At 46.2% G+C, this 18,519-nt stretch overlaps 1 protein-coding gene across 4 annotated transcripts in view; it reads right to left on the minus strand.

The window, feature by feature from the left end:
* Nucleotides 1-18,519, minus strand: part of HDAC11 (histone deacetylase 11) — a 102,866-nt gene that overhangs the window by 9,984 nt on the left and 74,363 nt on the right. For all 4 annotated transcript variants that reach the window (XM_038740818.1, XM_038740816.1, XM_038740817.1 and 1 more), the window contains 3 exons: nucleotides 10,956-10,998; nucleotides 6,819-6,895; nucleotides 857-919 (listed from right to left, as the gene is read on the minus strand). In XM_038740818.1, the coding sequence (XP_038596746.1) occupies nucleotides 857-919; nucleotides 6,819-6,895; nucleotides 10,956-10,998 (183 nt within the window). The remainder of the gene's footprint in view (nucleotides 1-856; nucleotides 920-6,818; nucleotides 6,896-10,955; nucleotides 10,999-18,519) is intronic.

An 18,519-nucleotide genomic window follows, 5' to 3' on the forward strand; every position in this document is an offset into this window, starting at 1 on the left:
GTTAAGCGCTTACTATGTGCCAAGCACTGTTGTAAGCGCTGGGTTTTGAAAAATATCCACCTGGAAAAGTTTTTCCTTGTCAAGTGGAGTAAAGAAAACTGATGAGGTAGGATTTATATCAATTACAGAAATGAGGTCAGTATTCTTCCCATCTTTAGTAAGAAAATATACACCCAGGACTTGCATTTTTGTCTATGTGGCATGTCACTAAAATAGCCTCATTCCTTACTAAATGATACTGATAAGCTGCATAAACCAGAGAAGTGACATGAAACTAGTCATAAAAAAGGACCACAGAAATGCTCACCAGTCAGTACTGGAGTTAATTTTGCACTCAAGGAACACCAAAGTTACTGGGCAATTTCAGTCTGAAGGCTCATGAAAGACAGGCCCCTTTGTCTATGAATACGTGCCGCTGATTCTATGATATAATGTTCTTTCTATTTGTCCTTTTTAATCAATCAATCGTATTTATTGAGCGCTTACTGTGTGCAGAGCACTGTACTATATTCTATGTACTATATACAGTACTATATGGTACTATACTGTACTATATACAGTACAGTATGATATTTTATATCATAGAATCAACGGCATGTTCGTTCTATTTGTCCTTTGGGCTCAAAGAAGACAGTCCTGATCACTGTGAGCTAATGACATCTCTCAGCCTCAGATGGGGAGACTGTCAAATGACTATTACTTTAACAAGTCCAACAAAGTTTCTAACATGTCCGCCTGGGTCAGTGAGTGCCTTACAAAGTTGGGATATAATCGGATTGTCCCACTGTTGTTGTGGTTTTTCTACTAAGGAACAGGGAAAGAGTATTTCTCATCGAATACTGAACTTTGGACTCACCTGATGTGCATCTAGATCTATAATAGTGGCTCTGGACACACCTTCTACTCGCTCAAACAGAAACTAGAAAGAAAATGGAAAAGCAGAAATGAAAAGCCAAGCATTATTAAGGAAACCGGATGAGTTAACATTTAATGGCACAGAAGCCCCTTTTGCATAACCTCCCCTTCTAGACTGTGAGTCCACTGTTGGGTAGGGATCGTCTCTATATGTTGCCAACTTGTACTTCCCAAGCACTTAGTACAGTGCTCTGCACACAGTAAGCGCTCAATAAATATGATTGAATGAATGAATGAATAATATGTATCCTAAAACTTGCTTAGACGGGTCTTGGTTTCCAGGGTTTCCCATATAAGAATAATTCCCCAATCAAGAAATGTCCAACCAACCAGACTGGTTTTCATCCTTAGCAGACAGCTCTCGGAAACATCCTTCAAAAATCACTGTAGGCTGAATAGATCTAAAGCCTGTTCTAATTTCTAAAGACATTTATCTCTGCAAGGAGATGCAGCTGCTAAGTGAAATCCAGTTCTTATTCAGTCTGTAGTCAGGACTAAGAGGTGCAAGTGTGAGAGATGGTCAGGCTTAGCCACACAAATGTGCTGTTTCAAGGGACTGTCAGGAAAGAGGCAAAGGTGCCTGGGCATCTGATCTGAAAATTGAGTGCTCTGCACACAGTAAGTCCTCAACAAATACCACCACCCTCCCCACCTTTAAAACCCTCCAAAAATCACATCACCTCCAAGAGGTCTTCCCTAAGACCTCATATCCCCTACCCGCCCTCCCCTCTGCATTGCGTGGCTCAGTGGAAAGAGCGCGGGCTTTGGAGTCAGAGGTCATGGTTCAAATCCCGGCTCTGCCAATTGTCAGCTGTGTGACTTTGGGCAAGTCACTTAACTTCTCTGTGCCTCAGTTACCTCATCTGTAAACTGGGGATGAAGACTGTGAGCCCCACATGGGACAACCTGATCACCTTGTAACCTCCCCAGCGCTTAGAACAGTGCTTTGCACATAGTAAGCGCTTAATAAATGCCATCATTATTATTATTATTATTACCCCTTAACCACTTTGATATTCACCCCAGCACCACAGCACTTATGTACATATCCTTTTACTCTACTATTTCCCCTATTTGTCATTTATTTAAATGTTTGTCTCCCCCTCTAGACTGCAAGTTCCCTGTGGGCAGGGATCTTGCCTACCAACTTTATTGTATTGTACTCTCTACCAACTCTAATGCATCATTTGTCTGCTGTGTGACCCTGGGCAAGTCACTCAACTTCTTTGTGCCTCAGTTGCCTCATCTAGAAAATGGAGATTGAGACTGTGAGCCCTATATGGAACAGGGACTGTGTCCAACTGATTATCTTGTATCTACCCCGGCGCTTAGAACAGTGCCTGGCATTCATTCATTCATTCGTATTTATTGAGTGCTTACTGTGTGCAGAGCACTGTACTAAGCGCTTGGGAAGTACAAATCGGCAACATATAGAAGCTGTTCCTACCCAACAACGGGCTCATATAGTAAGCCCTTAACAAATACCAAATTATTATTATTAGTAACACAGTAAGCACTCAAATTCCATTGACTGAAGTGTTTGTAGTAATCTTGCCCCACTAAATCCATTTACCGATTATACGGTATTCTATGTAACTATCTTACTGATTTGTGTTTATTCATATGCCTTTATGGTCCTAATATCTCCAGTCACATCACTACCTGTCAAGATCGCAAGATCCCAAAAGACAGAGAATGGATCAGTTCAACTCACTGAGGCACATGCTAAGTATGGTGCTGTACTAAATAACTGACTGCCTTTGATATTGAGGACAGTGATGTACCACAGGGGGATTCTGCAGTAAGCCAGCCAGAGGTAATGCTTTAGTTTTGGTGGTTAAGATTTAGGCTGGACTTCCCAAATAGCTTACATACACTCATGTAGGGATGCAGGCCATAGCCTGGGATAGGTTAACTAAAAGAATAATGAGAAGCAGCATGACCTAATGGAAAATGCTTGGTTGGCCCCGCCATGTGCCAGCTGCATAACCGTGGGCAAGTCACTTCACTTAGCTGTACCTCATTCTCATCTGTAAAATCGGGAGTCGATACCTGTTCCCCGACCCCCTAAAACTGTGAGTCCCATGTGGGACAGGTAGTGTGTCTGATCTCATTATCTTGTATCTGCCCCAGCATTTGGCACATAGTAAGTGCTTAACAAATACCACAATTATTCTGTCTCAGTTACCTCATCTGAAGAATGGGGATTAAGACTGGGAGCCCCATGTGGGACTATGTCCAACCTAATTAGCTTGTATCTATCCCAGCACTTAGTTCAGTGCCTGCACATGGTGAGCACTTAACAAATACCATAAAAAATGATTATTGGGCTAGGACTAACTTGGAGGTGCTGCCTTTCATACATAAGGAAGGAGACATGCTGTGGAGACTCAAAGTTTCAGAAGCATCACAGTTCCTTTGTCAACCCAAGAGGTGGCTAATCACAATGATTTCTATCAGCCCTGTGCCTTGTGGTGCCAGAAAGCCGATATGCTCGTGGCTTCTCTCCCCACCCTCACCCTTTTGTTATATCCCCAGCTCATTAATAAGCTGGAGGATCAAACTGCAAATAATGTCAGCCCAGCATTAGCTCTTATGCCTTCTTTGAAATTACTCTTCTTTGTCAGCTTATCTCTGTTCACTAACAAGTACAACATAGCCCATACATACAAAACATGGGTTTTCAATACTCTCTGCTCTAGTGGCTGTGCTCCTGGATTGCCTAATCTGTAGTCAGGGTACTAACAGTGAGAATTTAAGCCTGTATACAACCGGAGACGGACATCAAAAACTTACAGATTGTAATGTTTTCTTCCCTAAAACATCAATCAATCATGATTATGGAGCACTTACTCCCTGCAGAGCACTGTGCCAAGCACTTGAGCAAAGTAGAAGAGACACAATCTTTGCTCTCAAGAGTTTACAGTCTAGCGTGAGCATTATCATGATCAATATTGAAAGAAATCATTGTCTCTGCCCTTGAAGAGTTTAGGTCATTTTAAATTTCCTAACTACCAAAAGAATGCCAGCTAGCAATATTACAGGTCTCCCTTAGATTACACTAGAAAGAGCCTGGGCCACTAAGCTTTAAAGCTGATGGTAAGGAGTTTCTGTTTGACTTGGAGGTGGATGGGCAACCACTGCAGGTTCTTGAGGAGTGGGAAAACATGGACTGAACCGTTTTGCAGAAAAATGACCCACATAGCAGAGGGAAGAATTGACTGGAGTGGGGAGAGACAGGAGACAGGAAGGTCAGCAAGAAGGCTGATGCAGTAGTCAAGATGGGATAGGATAAGTGTTTGCATCAACATGGTAGCAGTTTGGATGGAGAGAAAATCGTGGATTTTAAGCAATGTTGTGAAGATTGAACTGACAAGATTAGGTGACAGACTGAATATGTGGGTTCTGTGAGAGAGCTAAGTCATGGATAATGCCAAGGTTATGGCCTTGTGAGACATGCAGGTTGGTAGTGTTGTCTACAGTGATGGGAAAGTCAGGGGCAGGACAGGGTCTAAGTGAGAAGATAAGGAGTTCTGTTTTGGACATGTCTAGCTTGAGATGTCAGCAGGACATCCAGGTAGAGATGTCCTGAAGGCAGGAGGAAGTGTGAAACAAGGGGAGAAGAGAGAGGTCAGGGCTGGAAATGTAAATTTGGGAGTCATCGGCATAGAAACGGTAGTTGAAGTAGTGGGAGCGAAAGAGTTCTTTAAGGAAATGGGTGTAGATGGAGGCAGAAGGGGACCCAGCATGAGGTCCCTGAGGTACTCCTGCAGTTAGGGGTTGGGAGGCAGAGGAGGGGGGCCTGTGAAAGAAACTGAGAAGAAGTGGTCAGAGAGATCAGAGAAGAACCAGGAGAGGATAGTATTAGTGAAACCAAGGTTTCCAGAAGGGGGTGGTCCACAGTGTCGAAATGCCACTGCCAATAATGTCAGGGCTGAAGGACAGCTCACCCCCCTCCTACCTCATCTCGCTGATTTCCTACTATAGTCCAGACCAAACACTTCCCTTCTCTAGTGTCAGTTTGCTCACAGTGCCTCAATCTCATCTATCTTACCACCAGGTCTCTGACCTGAAACTTCCCCTCCAAATAAGAGATCACCACTCTCCCCACCTTCAAGGCCTTGTTACTAAAATCACATCTCTTCCCAGAAGACTTCTCCGATTAAGCCCTCTTTTCCCAACTCCCTCTCCCTTCTGCAGTTCCTGTACACCTCACCCTCAGCCCCACAGCACTTATGTACATATTTAGACTGTAAGCTCCTGGTGGGCAGGGAACATGTCTACCCACTCTGTTATATTGTACACTCCCAGGTGCTTAGTACAGTGCTCGGCACACAGTGAGCACTTAATGAATATGGTCGATTATCTATAATTTATTTATATTAATGTCCATCTCCCCCTCTAGAATGTAAGCTCCTTATGGGCAGCAAACGTGTCTACCAACTCTATTGTATTGTAATAATAATGATGGCATTTGTTAAGTGTTTACTATTTTAAGTGCTGGGGAAGATACAAGGAAATCAGGTTGTACCACGTGGGGCTCACAATTTTAATTCTCATTTTACATATGAGGTAACTGAGGCACAAAGAAGTGACTTACCCAAGGTCACACAGCAGACAAGTGGTGGAACCTGGATTAGAACCCATGACCTCTGACTCCCAAGTCTGGGCTCTTTCCACGAAGCCACGTAGCTTCTCGGACTCTGCCAAGTGCTTAATACAGTGCTCTGCACACAGTAAGTGCTCAATAAATGCCACTGACTGACTGGCTGATGGGCAACCAGAGCAATCTATGCAAGTCAGTCACTGGCAGCCTGCTCAGCCATACAGAAGTCCCCTATCCCGAAGAAAGCATATCCCCTACCCTCTGCTCACCTGTACACCATTCTGGCTGGGTCTGAAGTCAATTTTGCCATAAGGCTGAGTACGTGAGTTGGGTGGGATAGCTTGGAGGCCTGTCTAGCTTTAGAGCAACACTGTTTCCTGGCAGAACCCCTAGTCTGAGCCAGAGCAGCAGACCCTCCTCCAGCACCAGGGCAACACTGCTATCAGCTCTGGAGACAGTTCCAAGCCCAGCTGGGATTCCCACCTGGAAGCAGTGAGCTTTCCTGGCAGACCCCAGGCCATCAGTGCACACCTCTGCTGTCGGCCTCTCCTGGCCCCAGAGGAGCACCTGGAAGGACAACTAGCTCCAGACTGAGCTGTCAGGCAGGACTGAATGCAGTGACTGGAGCCACAGAGTTGGGAATAAGACTCATTTTATTCAAGGGTTATTATTACAGCAGTGGAAAAAACGTGAGCTCTTTCTGCATAAATATACCCAGTTCTCTCACTGTCCGTTTTGGATAGAACACTGTTACTAGGAAATGCTTGCATTAGAGACTGGGTTTTCCTGGGGTTCGTCGCAAACATAACCACCATATTTACTGGAGAACTGCGAATATCCAAATTTATATGGAGTCAGAAATGAGACCCAGGTATCTCCTCCCTCACCTTTAGCTTAGAGAGAGGACAGTTGGCTAAAAAATATCCATCCCTTCACTCCAAATATGACACTTCTGAAGAGAGAGGGCAGATTAAAAAGAGCCTCCATGGGTCAGAAACAGGACCCAGGCTTGACTCTCCTTCCAGTTTTCTGAATAAGTCGAGTGTCTACAATGGAATCGGTCCCAAACCTTTTGGGCCTCAAATGTGTTTCCCATATTTAATATGAAAATTCTCAGACACAAATGCCACTTGATGCATAACCAGGAATTTTCAGTAAACACAGATTTATAATGAAAACACAGGACCCTATGTGTAACTTGGAGTAACATGCAGTTGAGCATGGTACACTTTTTGATGAGGATGATGACTTTATAAGAGACAGAAAGCCTAGACTGCCCATGAATTTTCTCTCATACCTTAATAGACAATGTGATGTCAGCGTAAGCACAGAACCCTCCACCTTTATCACTGGAGCAGTGATGGAATCCACCACCTACAGGGAAAAGGACATAATTTCAAAAGAAGAACATAATGCTGAAAGGCCTGAAACACTGTGAAAAGCCCTCCCCAGGCTCCTAGAGGAGCACGTAGTGTCCCACAGCTGTTCAGCTTATGTGCCTACGGAAATAAGTAAAACAATTCCGAGCCCAAGCCATGTGCATACGGATTTCTCCTTTTTCTTATTTCATAAACATTACATATTAACATTTCAAATGTACTCATCCTTGCCTTTCAGAGATGCCTCTAATAGCTATGTGGTTGGCCAAAACAAACCCCCCAAAATGCCTGGCCAGTAAAAACCAGCTTCTTCCTGCTGACACCATCAACCAGCCCTCAGCCATTCAATTCAAGAACTGAACTTTACAAAAGTTTTTTTTTTCAAATTTGCTTATGGGTGGGGGGGGGGGACTTGAACATATTTATCTCTTTATCTCTCTGTTCTTTATTTGGAAGATGACATTCTGTCCATACCATTAAGTCTGGCTGAAAAGACTGATTCATTGTTTGCGCTGAAAGATAGATCTTTGATATGCTAATAGAGATTTACCCAATACAGTGTGAGTCTCTTCCTTTTGAAGCTACATCTTAGTATCTCATTCTGGGTGAAATTTTTGCTCAAGAAGAGCAATCCTTCTCTCAATTGCTTTCTGCCAGCCCAGTCTCTCTAGTGGAAAAAGCTGGGGACTAGGAGTCAGGAGACCTGGGTTCTAATTCCGACTCTGTCACTTGCCTGCTTTGGGCCTTTGGGCAACTCACTTAACTTCTCAGTACCAGTTTCCTACCCTGCAAAATCAATCAATTGTATCTACCGAGTGCTTATTGTGTGCAGAGCACTGTACTCAGCCCTTGGGAGAGTACAATACAACGGAGTTGGTAGACATTGCCCATGGGGAGATTAGTTAAGAGGAATGGGAATTCAGTATCTAGTCTCCCTCTCACTTAGCCTGTGAGCCTCATGTGGGACAAGGATTGTGTCTGATTGTACTGTATTTACTCCTGCGATTAGCAAAGTGCTTGGCACATAGTTTAAGTGCTTAATAAAAAACACAATTTTTTTTTAATGTCAAATTTTTTTCTGCCCTCATCTACCAGGACTCATCTCAAACCTCATGAGAGCCTCTTTCAAAAGATTAAATTGATGTTGAGGCTGGTTGGTAAGTTCCCCAAGGGCAGAGAATTGTATATTTCTTCCAGGAATGTTGAAAAGTCGATGTCAATGGTTTGGCAGCCCATGCTCCATGATTTTGAGGGCCTCCTTGCCAACTGCCACTGCAGAGAAGGAGGGCCAAAACACCTCTGCTGTCTTGAGAATGCCTTCCATCACTGGCACCCCCTTATTTTCAGCTGCCCAATAATGCAGTAATGTTAAAGTTGAACTTGTTTATGGTATCTGGGGGGCCTCGGGAAAGCAGGGAGAACTGAGCCCCGCAAGATGGTGCATTATTCCATCAATCCATCAATGGTATTTATTGAGTGCTTACTGTGTGCAGAGCACTGGACTATACACCTGGGAGGCTACACTATAACAGAGTTGGGAGAGAATCTCCCTGCCTCCCAGTCGCTTTCAGTCTAGAGGGCGAGACAGGCATTTATTAAATGGTATTTACTAAGCATTTACTATGTGTCAAAGACTGTTCTAAGCGCTGGGGTAGATACAACTTCATTAGGTTGGACACAGTCTCTATCCTACACAGGGCTCACAGCCTAAGCAGGAGAGAGAATGGGAGAACTGAGGCACAGAGAAGTGAAGTGACTTGCCCAAGGCCACACAGCAAGCAAATTGGCAGAGCTGGGATTAGAACCCAGGTCCTCTGACTCCCAGGCCCGTGCTTTTTCCACTAGACCACACACTCCTGGCTCCTTCCTCTACCTTTCTCCCAGGGCCTAGTGCAGTCCCTGGCAGTAGTACTTATTCAACACCTACTTGTGTGCAGAGTGTTACACTAAGCACTGGGGGGAGGAAAGAAGAGATTTGACTTCATCCAGCATCATTACTATCTTTCTCCAGGTTCCCATTGCTTCTTATCATCAGATGCATTATCACTAGACACTGGTCAGAATGAACAGGGCTGAGGACATTTTGTGAGAGGCTAAAATTGTTTTTAATCTATCAGCAGCTCCTGCAGGCCTCAGTACTAAAAACCCACTCAAGAACGGTGGCATTCACACTTGGCAATAATGGGCAGGGAAAGTGTACCCTCTAGTGGTCATGGGGACCTATGGCAGAAAGCAGATCCATTCACTAAAGATGTCATTTCTAGAAAAGTCAAGAGCCATTGACCATCTTTCTAGGCAGCACAGGAACTGGTGAGTGAACCGAACCAAGGCTTCCCATCCCCACCTCTGCTCATTCCGTCTAAATGCCCTGCAAGTTAAGGAAAGATTATTTAAAAAGGGTAGACTGGTTAAAAGCAACCCCGTTTAATGACAGGTGGAGTTGAAAAGGGTGACCTGTTTCACAATTGGGAACCAAGGCTGACCACCATAATCAGATCCACAGTGGGATGGAAAGGAAAGAAACAAGGACCTGGCAAATTCTAAATCTTTAGGGAGGTTGAGCATGAGTCAAATTAGGACATTCTCCATCACACACCTAACCTGAGTGTCCTGGGGACTGCCAGGCATAGTTGAAATGCCCTAAAATGACACATAGTGCAGCAACAAAGCCAAACTATGCTAACAATGAAGAGTGCTATATCCCATGCTGGAACACTTCATTAAAAATGAACCCCCATTGGTCGGAGCATCCTCATGCTTGGGAATTTCCACGTTACCCTTTGCCATCAGAGCACTCGACGAGGGAACCAATTAGCATATGCAATAGAGAACTCCTCCTCTATCTGGCATACACGTCTCCTGCATCAAATTCATTCTCTGGACTCCGAGTTTGGAAGAGTATCAACCGATCAATCAATGCTGTTTACTGAGAGTAGCCTGTGTGCAGAGCACTGTACCAATGTTGGTATTTGCTAAGCGCTTACTACGTGCCAAGCACTGTTCTAAGTGCTGGGGGGGGGATACAAGGTAATCAAGGTTGTCCCACATGGGGCTCACAGTCTTAATCCCCATTTTACAGATGAGGTAACCAAGGCTCAGAAAAGTTAAGTGACTTGCCCAAAGTCACACAGCTGACAAGTGGCGGAGCTGGGATTAGAACCCCATGGCCTCTAACTCCCAAGCCCAGGCTCTTTCCACTGAGCCATGCTGATCTCTAAACACTTGGGTGAAGATAAGAGTTGGTAGCCATGATCCTGGCCCACGAAGAGCTTACAGTCTAGGGGGAGACAGTTTTAAATGAAATTACAGATCTTGGAAATGGCAGAGTGAAAGGATATGTACATAAGCATGGTGGGGTTAGGGGCGGGGTAAGTGGCAGGCTCTCCCACTTTTTCTCTTCTCTAGTTTATCCAGTCTTGAGGTTAGAAATGTCCAGGCCATTTACTGTGGTGGCATCCCATTATACTGTATCTATACCTGGTGGACTGATGAATAGAGAAGCCTAGTGGAAAGAGCACGGGCCTGGGAGTTAGGGGACCTGGGTTCTAATCCTGCTCTGCCACTTGCCTGCTGTGTGACCTTGGGCAAGTCACTTCGCTTTCTCTCTGCCTCAGTTCCTTCATCTGCAAAATGGGAATTCAATCCCTGTTCTCCCTCCTACGCAGACTTTGAGCCCCATGTGGGACCTGATGATTTTGTATCTACCTCAGTGCTTAGTACAGTGTTAAGCACATAGGCAGCACTTAACAAATACCACAATTATTATTATGATTTTGAATGAAAGTGTTTTCTTTGCAAATTTTCCAAATCAGCTAATCCACCTGTCTTTCCTCTTTCACCAAGCCCTGACCGGTTCCTGTTCATTGACCCCCACTGGATTCTAGTAAATTGAAGAAATTGAACAGGAGGGTTATTCAACTATTCCACTACCAGAACTAGAACGCTAAAGAGGAGAAGACCCTCTCTTTTGGCTATGGTCCAATAACAGAAAGGCTGTGTGGTATTTACTAGTTGAGCTGTTTAAACATCAGATGCTGAGTTCTGCAGGTACTCACCTACGTTGATGGCCCATCCTCGATCAACTGCCAGTTTACCTGCCTTTAAAAAGGTGAGACTGTAAGCACAGGAACAAATGAATGATGGCATTTAATAATTTACACCAGCAGTCTCCCACCCAACTCCAACATAAATAATGAAGTTGCATTTAAAGGCAGCCACTGCTGCATTCTGTGGTAACTTTGCATCTAAAATTAGGGCTGCCAAAGAGAGATGAATGATAACTCTGCAGAGCCAAATGAAAAAAGTGCAATGCGCAGCAGTTGGGAAACTAGTACCCAAACAGCACCTTGGGCACCAAGTCCCATCAAGAAACTGAAAGATCCTCTACTTCTTTAACTCCTCTCTCCCCGAGCCCAGGATCAATCTGTGGAAATAAAAATGAGCCAGACTTCACTAACCCATAGCCTTTCACAAAGACCTTTCCAGTCCCCAGAAGCCCCACTTACCAACCCATCTTCCTGCATCCTATTGGAAGAGGCACTAAGCCTATTATGGACTTGCTCCAGGCTCCTGAGCAAATCCAGAGAGGAACTGGAGTTTCAAATCCCCAGCCCCAGTCTCCTGGACAGAATACCTCTTAGACAGATAACTAAGTGACTTGGTATTGCACGGCCCAGCCCAGCTCCCCCAAGACTGTTGATTTGGGCCGGGTCAGTCAGCCATGTCCAGCCAGCAAGCCTGGTCAACCGGCAGGTCGGCTGACCCCTCTGGAAAGTCGGCAACCGAGATTCAGAGGCAAAACGGAGCGTGCCTGGAGTTCTATTCACCGGAAGAGCCCCAGAGACCCCTGACAGCATACAGGCAAGCCTGGATGGCATTGTTTTCCAAGGTGAGCAGTGTTCTGCCACAATTCTACACAGCTCTGCTGCTCTACGTTAGGGGCAACTGCCACCATTAATAAATTCTGTTCTTATGGCATAGATGTGATTCAAACCTCCCTGTGCCTTCCATGCCCCACCGGCTGATGTACATTTGAAAGGAAATTCTTTCATAGAGGAAGAAAGGATCCTCCAGCTCTGGGACTTTCATTCATTCATTCATTCAATCGTGTTTATTCAATCAATCAATCGTATTTATTGAGCGCTTACTGTGTGCACAGCACTGTACTAAGCGCTTGGGAAGTACAAGTTGACAACATATAGAGATGGTCCCTACCCAACAACGGGCTCACAGTCTAGAAGGGGGAGACAGACAACAAAACAAAACATATTAATAAAATAAAATAAATAGAATAGTAAATATGTACAAGTAAAATAGAGTAATAAATCTGTACAAATGCATATACAGGTGCTGTGGGGAGGGGAAGGAGGGGGGGGGTGGGGAGGGGGAGAGGAAGGAAGGGGCTCAGTCTGGGAAGGCCTCCTGGACGAGGTGAGCTCTCAGTAGGGCTTTAAAGGGATGAAGAGAGCTAGTTTGGCAGATGTGTGGAAGGAGGGCATTCCAGGCCAGGGGAAGGACGTGGGCCGGGGGTCAATGGCGGGACAGTTGAGAACGAGGCATAATGAGGAGGTTAGCGGCAGAGGAGCGGAGGGTGCAGGCTGGGCTGGAGAAGGAAAGAAGGAAGGTGGGTAGGAGGGGGCGAGGTGATGGAGAGCCTTGAAGCCGAGAGTGAAGAGTTTTTGCCTTATGCGTAGGTTGACTGGTAGCCACTGGAAATTTTTGAGGAGGGGAGTAACATGCCCAGAGCGTTTCTGCACAATGATGATCCGGGCAGCAACATGAAGTATAGACTGAAGTGGGGGGAGACAGAAGGATGGGAGATCAGAGAGGAGGCTGATGCAGTAATCCAGTCGGGACAGGATGAGAGGTTGAACCAGCAGGGTAGCAGTTTGGATGGAGAGTAAAGGGTGGATCTTGGCGATGTTGCGGAGGTGAGACCGGCAGTTTCTGGTGACGGATTGGATGTGAGGGGTGAACGAGGGAGCAGAGTCGAGGATGACACCAAGGTTGCGGGCTTGAGAGATGGGAAGGATGGTAGTGCCATCTACAGTGATGGGAAAGTCAGGGAGAGGGCAGGGCTTGGGAGTGAAGATAAAGAGTTCAGTCTTGGACATATTGAGTTTTAGATGGCGGGCAGACATCCAGATGGAGATGTCTTGAAGGCAGGAGGAGATATGAGCCTGAAGGGAGGGAGAGAGAGCAGGGGCAGATGTTCCTGCACCCTGAAACATCACCGGTTGTTTTGGCTTTCCTGGTATTGCTCTTGTATGCCACAGGAGCCTCCCCTCCCCCACTCACAGCAGCTTCAGTTGCTGCTCCCTACACTTCCTCCAGGAGCATGTGGGTTATTTGCTCCTCTCCACAAGCAGCTGCCATCTGTTGCCATGGGTGCGGGGGCGGACATTTCCAAGAGGAAAGCTCTGGTAAGGTCAGCCGAGGCTGGCAACGGAAACAGTTACACCCTCAAAGGAGGAGGCTGACAGATGGCAAAGGGAAATCAAAGCCAGGATGGCCCACCTATTCAGCAGGAAGACAGAAACACGAGTAGATGGAACTACCTTGGCAGCAGAGAACCTGGCAAACGTGGTGCCATAGAGAGCCTGGACAGGCTTCAGAGCTCACGGATGAGGAGAAGTCTGGTTCTAGACACACAGGGCCCTTGCCACTTCTCTCTTCTCCTTCCTCCTGCCCTTGGCCTCCAGCCCCAAATTTTGAACTAGATTCAGTATCTCCCTTTAGATTTCCAATGGAACTCCCTCCACAAACCTTTTCCAAGACAGAGGGGCAGGACTCATTGGATACCCCAAACACTAACCTCCCTTCTTCAGAGTAGCTGATCTTTGGATTCTCCCTCAACTTCCTGTCTCATTCAGCAGGGTCCGGGCCTTGGGGATTGGCCCAGCATTGGCACCAGAAGACCATTAGCTGCCTGGCCTTCTGGGCACTGGCTGGACTCAAACCATCCAAACCCCCACCCCTTGTAACCAACATTCTGTTCCCCTTCTGCTTCAATGAACACACTGCTTTCTCAGTCCAGTTGGCCTCCTGATTCTTTGATCTGCAGCCTCATTGGGCTCTTCATTTCCAACTACAGAAAAAACAAAGTCTCGGTCTTCCCTCTGACTCAATACCCTTTTCTGGTAAGGAAATCACTCACTAGATTTTGTCAAAAGCATCTAGTGATGCTTTTTGTCAAATCCAGAGTGATTACGCAAGTGTGTATTAATTCATTGAGAAGTCCTGGTCTGAGAACTAAGGATCTGCCTCACAGCCTGAAGTGGTCACACAGCAAAACAGTTTCTTATTTACAGTGTTTTCACGATGTTGGATAGACAGTATTTGCAAGGGGAAAATGCAGACATTGGAGTGGTGTCAGGGAAGACACACTCTTGCTTGATCCACTGCAAGTCAATGAGAATTTTTCCGTGGACAGATAACTGGGGGTTTCCCACCCAGACCAGACAATCTGGCATGCAGAAGAACCAGAGGCAGCCAACCTCTGCAGTCCTGTGCTTCTAGATGCTCTTGCCAACAGGTTTCGCATCTTGCTGGAAATGCATTTCACAGCTTGGCTAAGACTTCACTCCCTTCCCATTCACTGCAGGACTAAGCTCAGGATGGAAAGTGCCATAACAATAGAGCGGAAGAGGTGTTTATGCAAAATAATATCACAGTCTTTATGCAGAAACAATTAAACTTCTCCCTTTAAAAAGTACTTCCAAAGCAGGCCTGTAAAGTAGACGCTGTACCACTAGGCAGCAGTGAGGGTAGACAATTGCTCTGATTTATTACTACTTGAGGAGAATGTTAATAAGATCGAATTATATTGGCACCTTAATTAAAACCAGTAAGAACCCTCTTTGTGTTTGTAGAGTTTTTTTGACTCTGAAATCACAAAAAATTTACAAGTGGCAACTTGCTCATCCTCAAAAGCCACTCTATGGGAAGCAGGTGGAGAGAGTTACTGCTCTTCCCTCTAGACTATAAGCTTGTTGTAGGCAAGGAACATTCCTACCAACTCCGTTGTATTGTACTCTCCCAAGTGCTCAGTCCAAACTGCTATCATGTTAATCCAAGCACTTATCCTAACCTGCCTTGACTATTGCATCAGCCTTCTTTCTGACCTCCCTGTCTCCTGTCTCTCTCCACTCCAGTCTTTACTTAACTCTGCTGCCCAGATCATCTTTCTACAAAATGGTTCAGTCCATGGTTCTCCACTCAAGAACCTCCAGTGGTTGCCCATCCACCTCTGCATCACACAGAAACTCTTTACCATAGGCTTTAAAGCACTCAGTCATCATCATCATCATCATCAATCGTATTTATTGAGCGCTTACTATGTGCAGAGCACTGTACTAAGCGCTTGGGAAGTACAAATTGGCAACATATAGAGACAGTCCCTACCCAACAGTGGGCTCACAGTCTAAAAGGGGGAGACAGAGAACAAAACCAAACATACTACCAAAATAAAATAAATAGAATAGATATGTACAAATAAAATAAATAAATAGAGTAATAAATATGTACAAACATATATACATATATACAGGTGCTGTGGGGAAGGGAAGGAGGTAAGATGGGGGGGATGGAGAGGGGGACGAGGGGGAGAGGAAGGAAGGGGCTCAGTCTGGGAAGGCCTCCTGGATGAGGTGAGCTCTCAGTAGGGCCTTGAAGGGAGGAAGAGAGCTAGCTTGGCAGATGGGCAGAGGGAGGGCATTCCAGGCCCGGGGGATGACGTGGGCCGGCGGTCGATGGCGGGACAGGCGAGAGCGAGGTACGGTGAGGAGATTAGCGGTGGAGGAGCGGAGGGTGCGGGCTGGGCTGTAGAAGGAGAGAAGGGAGGTGAGGTAGGAGGGGGCGAGGTGATGGAGAGCCTTGAAGCCCAGGGTGAGGAGTTTCTGCCTGATGCGCAGATTGATTGGTAGCCACTGGAGATTTTTGAGGAGGGGAGTGATACGCCCAGAGCGTTTCTGGACAAAGATAATCCGGGCAGCAGCATGAAGTATGGATTGAAGTGGAGAGAGACACGAGGATGGGAGATCAGAGAGAAGGCTGATGCAGTAGTCCAGACGGGATAGGATGAGAGCTTGAATGAGCAGGGTAGCGGTTGGGATGGAGAGGAAAGGGCGGATCTTGGCAATGTTGTGGAGCTGAGACCGGCAGGTTTTGGTGACGGCTTGGATGTGAGGGGTGAATGAGAGAGCGGAGTCGAGGATGACACCAAGGTTGCGGGCTTGTGAGACGGGAAGGATGGTAATGCCGTCAACAGAGATGGGAAAGTCAGGGAGAGGGCAAGGTTTGGGAGGGAAGACAAGGAGTTCAGTCTTCGACATGTTGAGCTTTAGGTGGCGGGAAGACATCCAGATGGAGATGTCCTGAAGGCAGGAGGAGATGCGAGCCTGGAGAGAGGGGGAGAGAGCAGGGGCAGAGATGTAGATCTGGGTGTCATCAGCGTAGAGATGATAGTTGAAGCCGTGCAAGCGAATGAGGTCACCGAGGGAGTGCGTGTAGATCGAGAACAGAAGGGGACCAAGCACTGAACCTTGGGGAACCCCCACAGTAAGAGGATGGGAGGGGGAGGAGGAGCCTGCAAAAGAGACTGAGAAAGAATGACCGGAGAGGTAAGAGGAGAACCAGGAGAGGACGGAGTCTGTGAAGCCAAGGTCAGATAGCATGTTGAGAAGAAGGGGGTGGTCCACAGTGTCAAAGGCAGCTGAGAGGTCGAGGAGGATTAGGACAGAGTATGAGCCGTTGGATTTGGCAAGCAGGAGGTCATTGGTGACCTTTGAGAGGGCAGTTTCCGTGGAATGTAGGGGACGGAAGCCAGACTGGAGGGGGTCGAGGAGAGAGTTGTTGTTGAGGAATTCTAGGCAGCGAGTGTAGACAACTCGTTCAAGGCAAGTCGCCTTGCCCCCTGCAACCTTACCTCCCTGATTTCCTAACTATAACCCTGCATGCTCACTTTGCTCCTCTAATGCCAACCTACTTGCAATACCTCATTCTCATCTATCTTGCCGTTGACCCCTCGCCCACGTACTGTCTCTGGCCTGGAACACTTTCCCTCTTCATATCTGACAGACAACCATTTTCAAAGCCTTATTAATAGCACATCTCCAAGAGGCCTTCCCTTGCCTAAGCCCCCATTTCCTCTTCTACCACTCCCTTCTGGGTCACCTTTGCCCTTGGATTTGCACCCCAACCCCACAGCACTTATGTGCACAGCCGTACTGTATGAATTTATATTAATGTTCATTCATTCATCATATTTGCTGAGCACTTACTATGTGCAGAGCACTGTACAAAGCGCTTGGGAGAGTACAATATAACAATAAACAGACACATTTCCTGCCCCCAGAGAGCTTACAGTCTAGATTAGTACCCTCTACCTTCTACCCTCACAGTCTCCCTTCTACCTAGACTGTGGCCCCCATGTGGGACAGAGACTGTGTCAGTCAGTTAACTGTATTTATTGAGCACTCAATGTGTGTAGAGCACTGTACTAAGAGCTTGGGAGAGTACAATGTAACAATATAACAGATACATTCCCTGCCCACAACGAGCTTACATTCTGTGTCCAAACACATTTATCTTGCATCTGCCCTAGCGCATAATATAGTGGCGGACACATAGTAAGCACTTAATGGCCAAGTGGATAGACCATGGGCCCAGGAGTCAGAAGGACCTGGGTTTCAATCTTGGCTCCGCCACCTGTCCGCTGCATGACCCTGGGAAAATCACCTCACCTCTCTGGGCCTCAGTTTCCTCATCTGCAAACTGAGGATTAAGACTGTGAGCCCCACGTGGGACAGGGATTGTGTCCAACCCGATTAGCTAATATCTACCCCAGCCCTTAGAACAGTGACTGGCACATAGTAAGTGCTTAACAAATACCAACATTAACAAATGATGGTATGTTCATCACCTCCTCTAGACTGTAAGCTCATTGTGGACAAGTAACATGCCTACCAACTCTGTTACATTATACTCTCCCAAGCGCATAGTTCAGTGTTCTGAACACAGTAAGCGCTCAACAAATACCACTGATTTATTCATTCCCATTATAAAGTTAAGAAACAACGTCTCAGAAAGACAGTCATTTGCCTAGGTCTTATCCTGAACCAAACTGTACACTCCCAATCAATTAATTGATAGATTTTATTGAATGCTTACTGTGTGCAGAACACTGTAATAAGCTCTTGGGAGGTTATAAAAGAAATAGTAGATATGATTCGTGCACTCAAAGAGCTTACAATCTAGTGAGGGAGAGAGACACTAACAATAAATAACATCTAGGAGAGGACATAGAGTATAAACATCTGTACATAAGCGCTACAGAGTGGCTGTGAGTATACAAATGCTTAGACGGGGCAATGCTGAAGTGGCAGTTGAGAGAATATAGGGTAGGAAGGTTGGAATTTAATTGAGGAAGGCTTCCTGGAGGACATGTGGCTTGAGCAGGGACTATGAGCGTGGAAAGAGCTGTGGTCTGCTGGAAGTGAAGTGGGGGGAGTTCCAGGCAGGAAGGGGAGTGTAAGCAAGAGGCCGAAGGCGGGAGAGATGGGAGTGAGGCACAATCAGCTGGTTGGTTTGAGATGAATGTGTGCAAGCTGGGGTGTAGTG

Source organism: Tachyglossus aculeatus, chromosome X1, assembly GCF_015852505.1.
Source record: "Tachyglossus aculeatus isolate mTacAcu1 chromosome X1, mTacAcu1.pri, whole genome shotgun sequence".
Taxonomy (NCBI): Eukaryota; Metazoa; Chordata; class Mammalia; order Monotremata; family Tachyglossidae; genus Tachyglossus; species Tachyglossus aculeatus.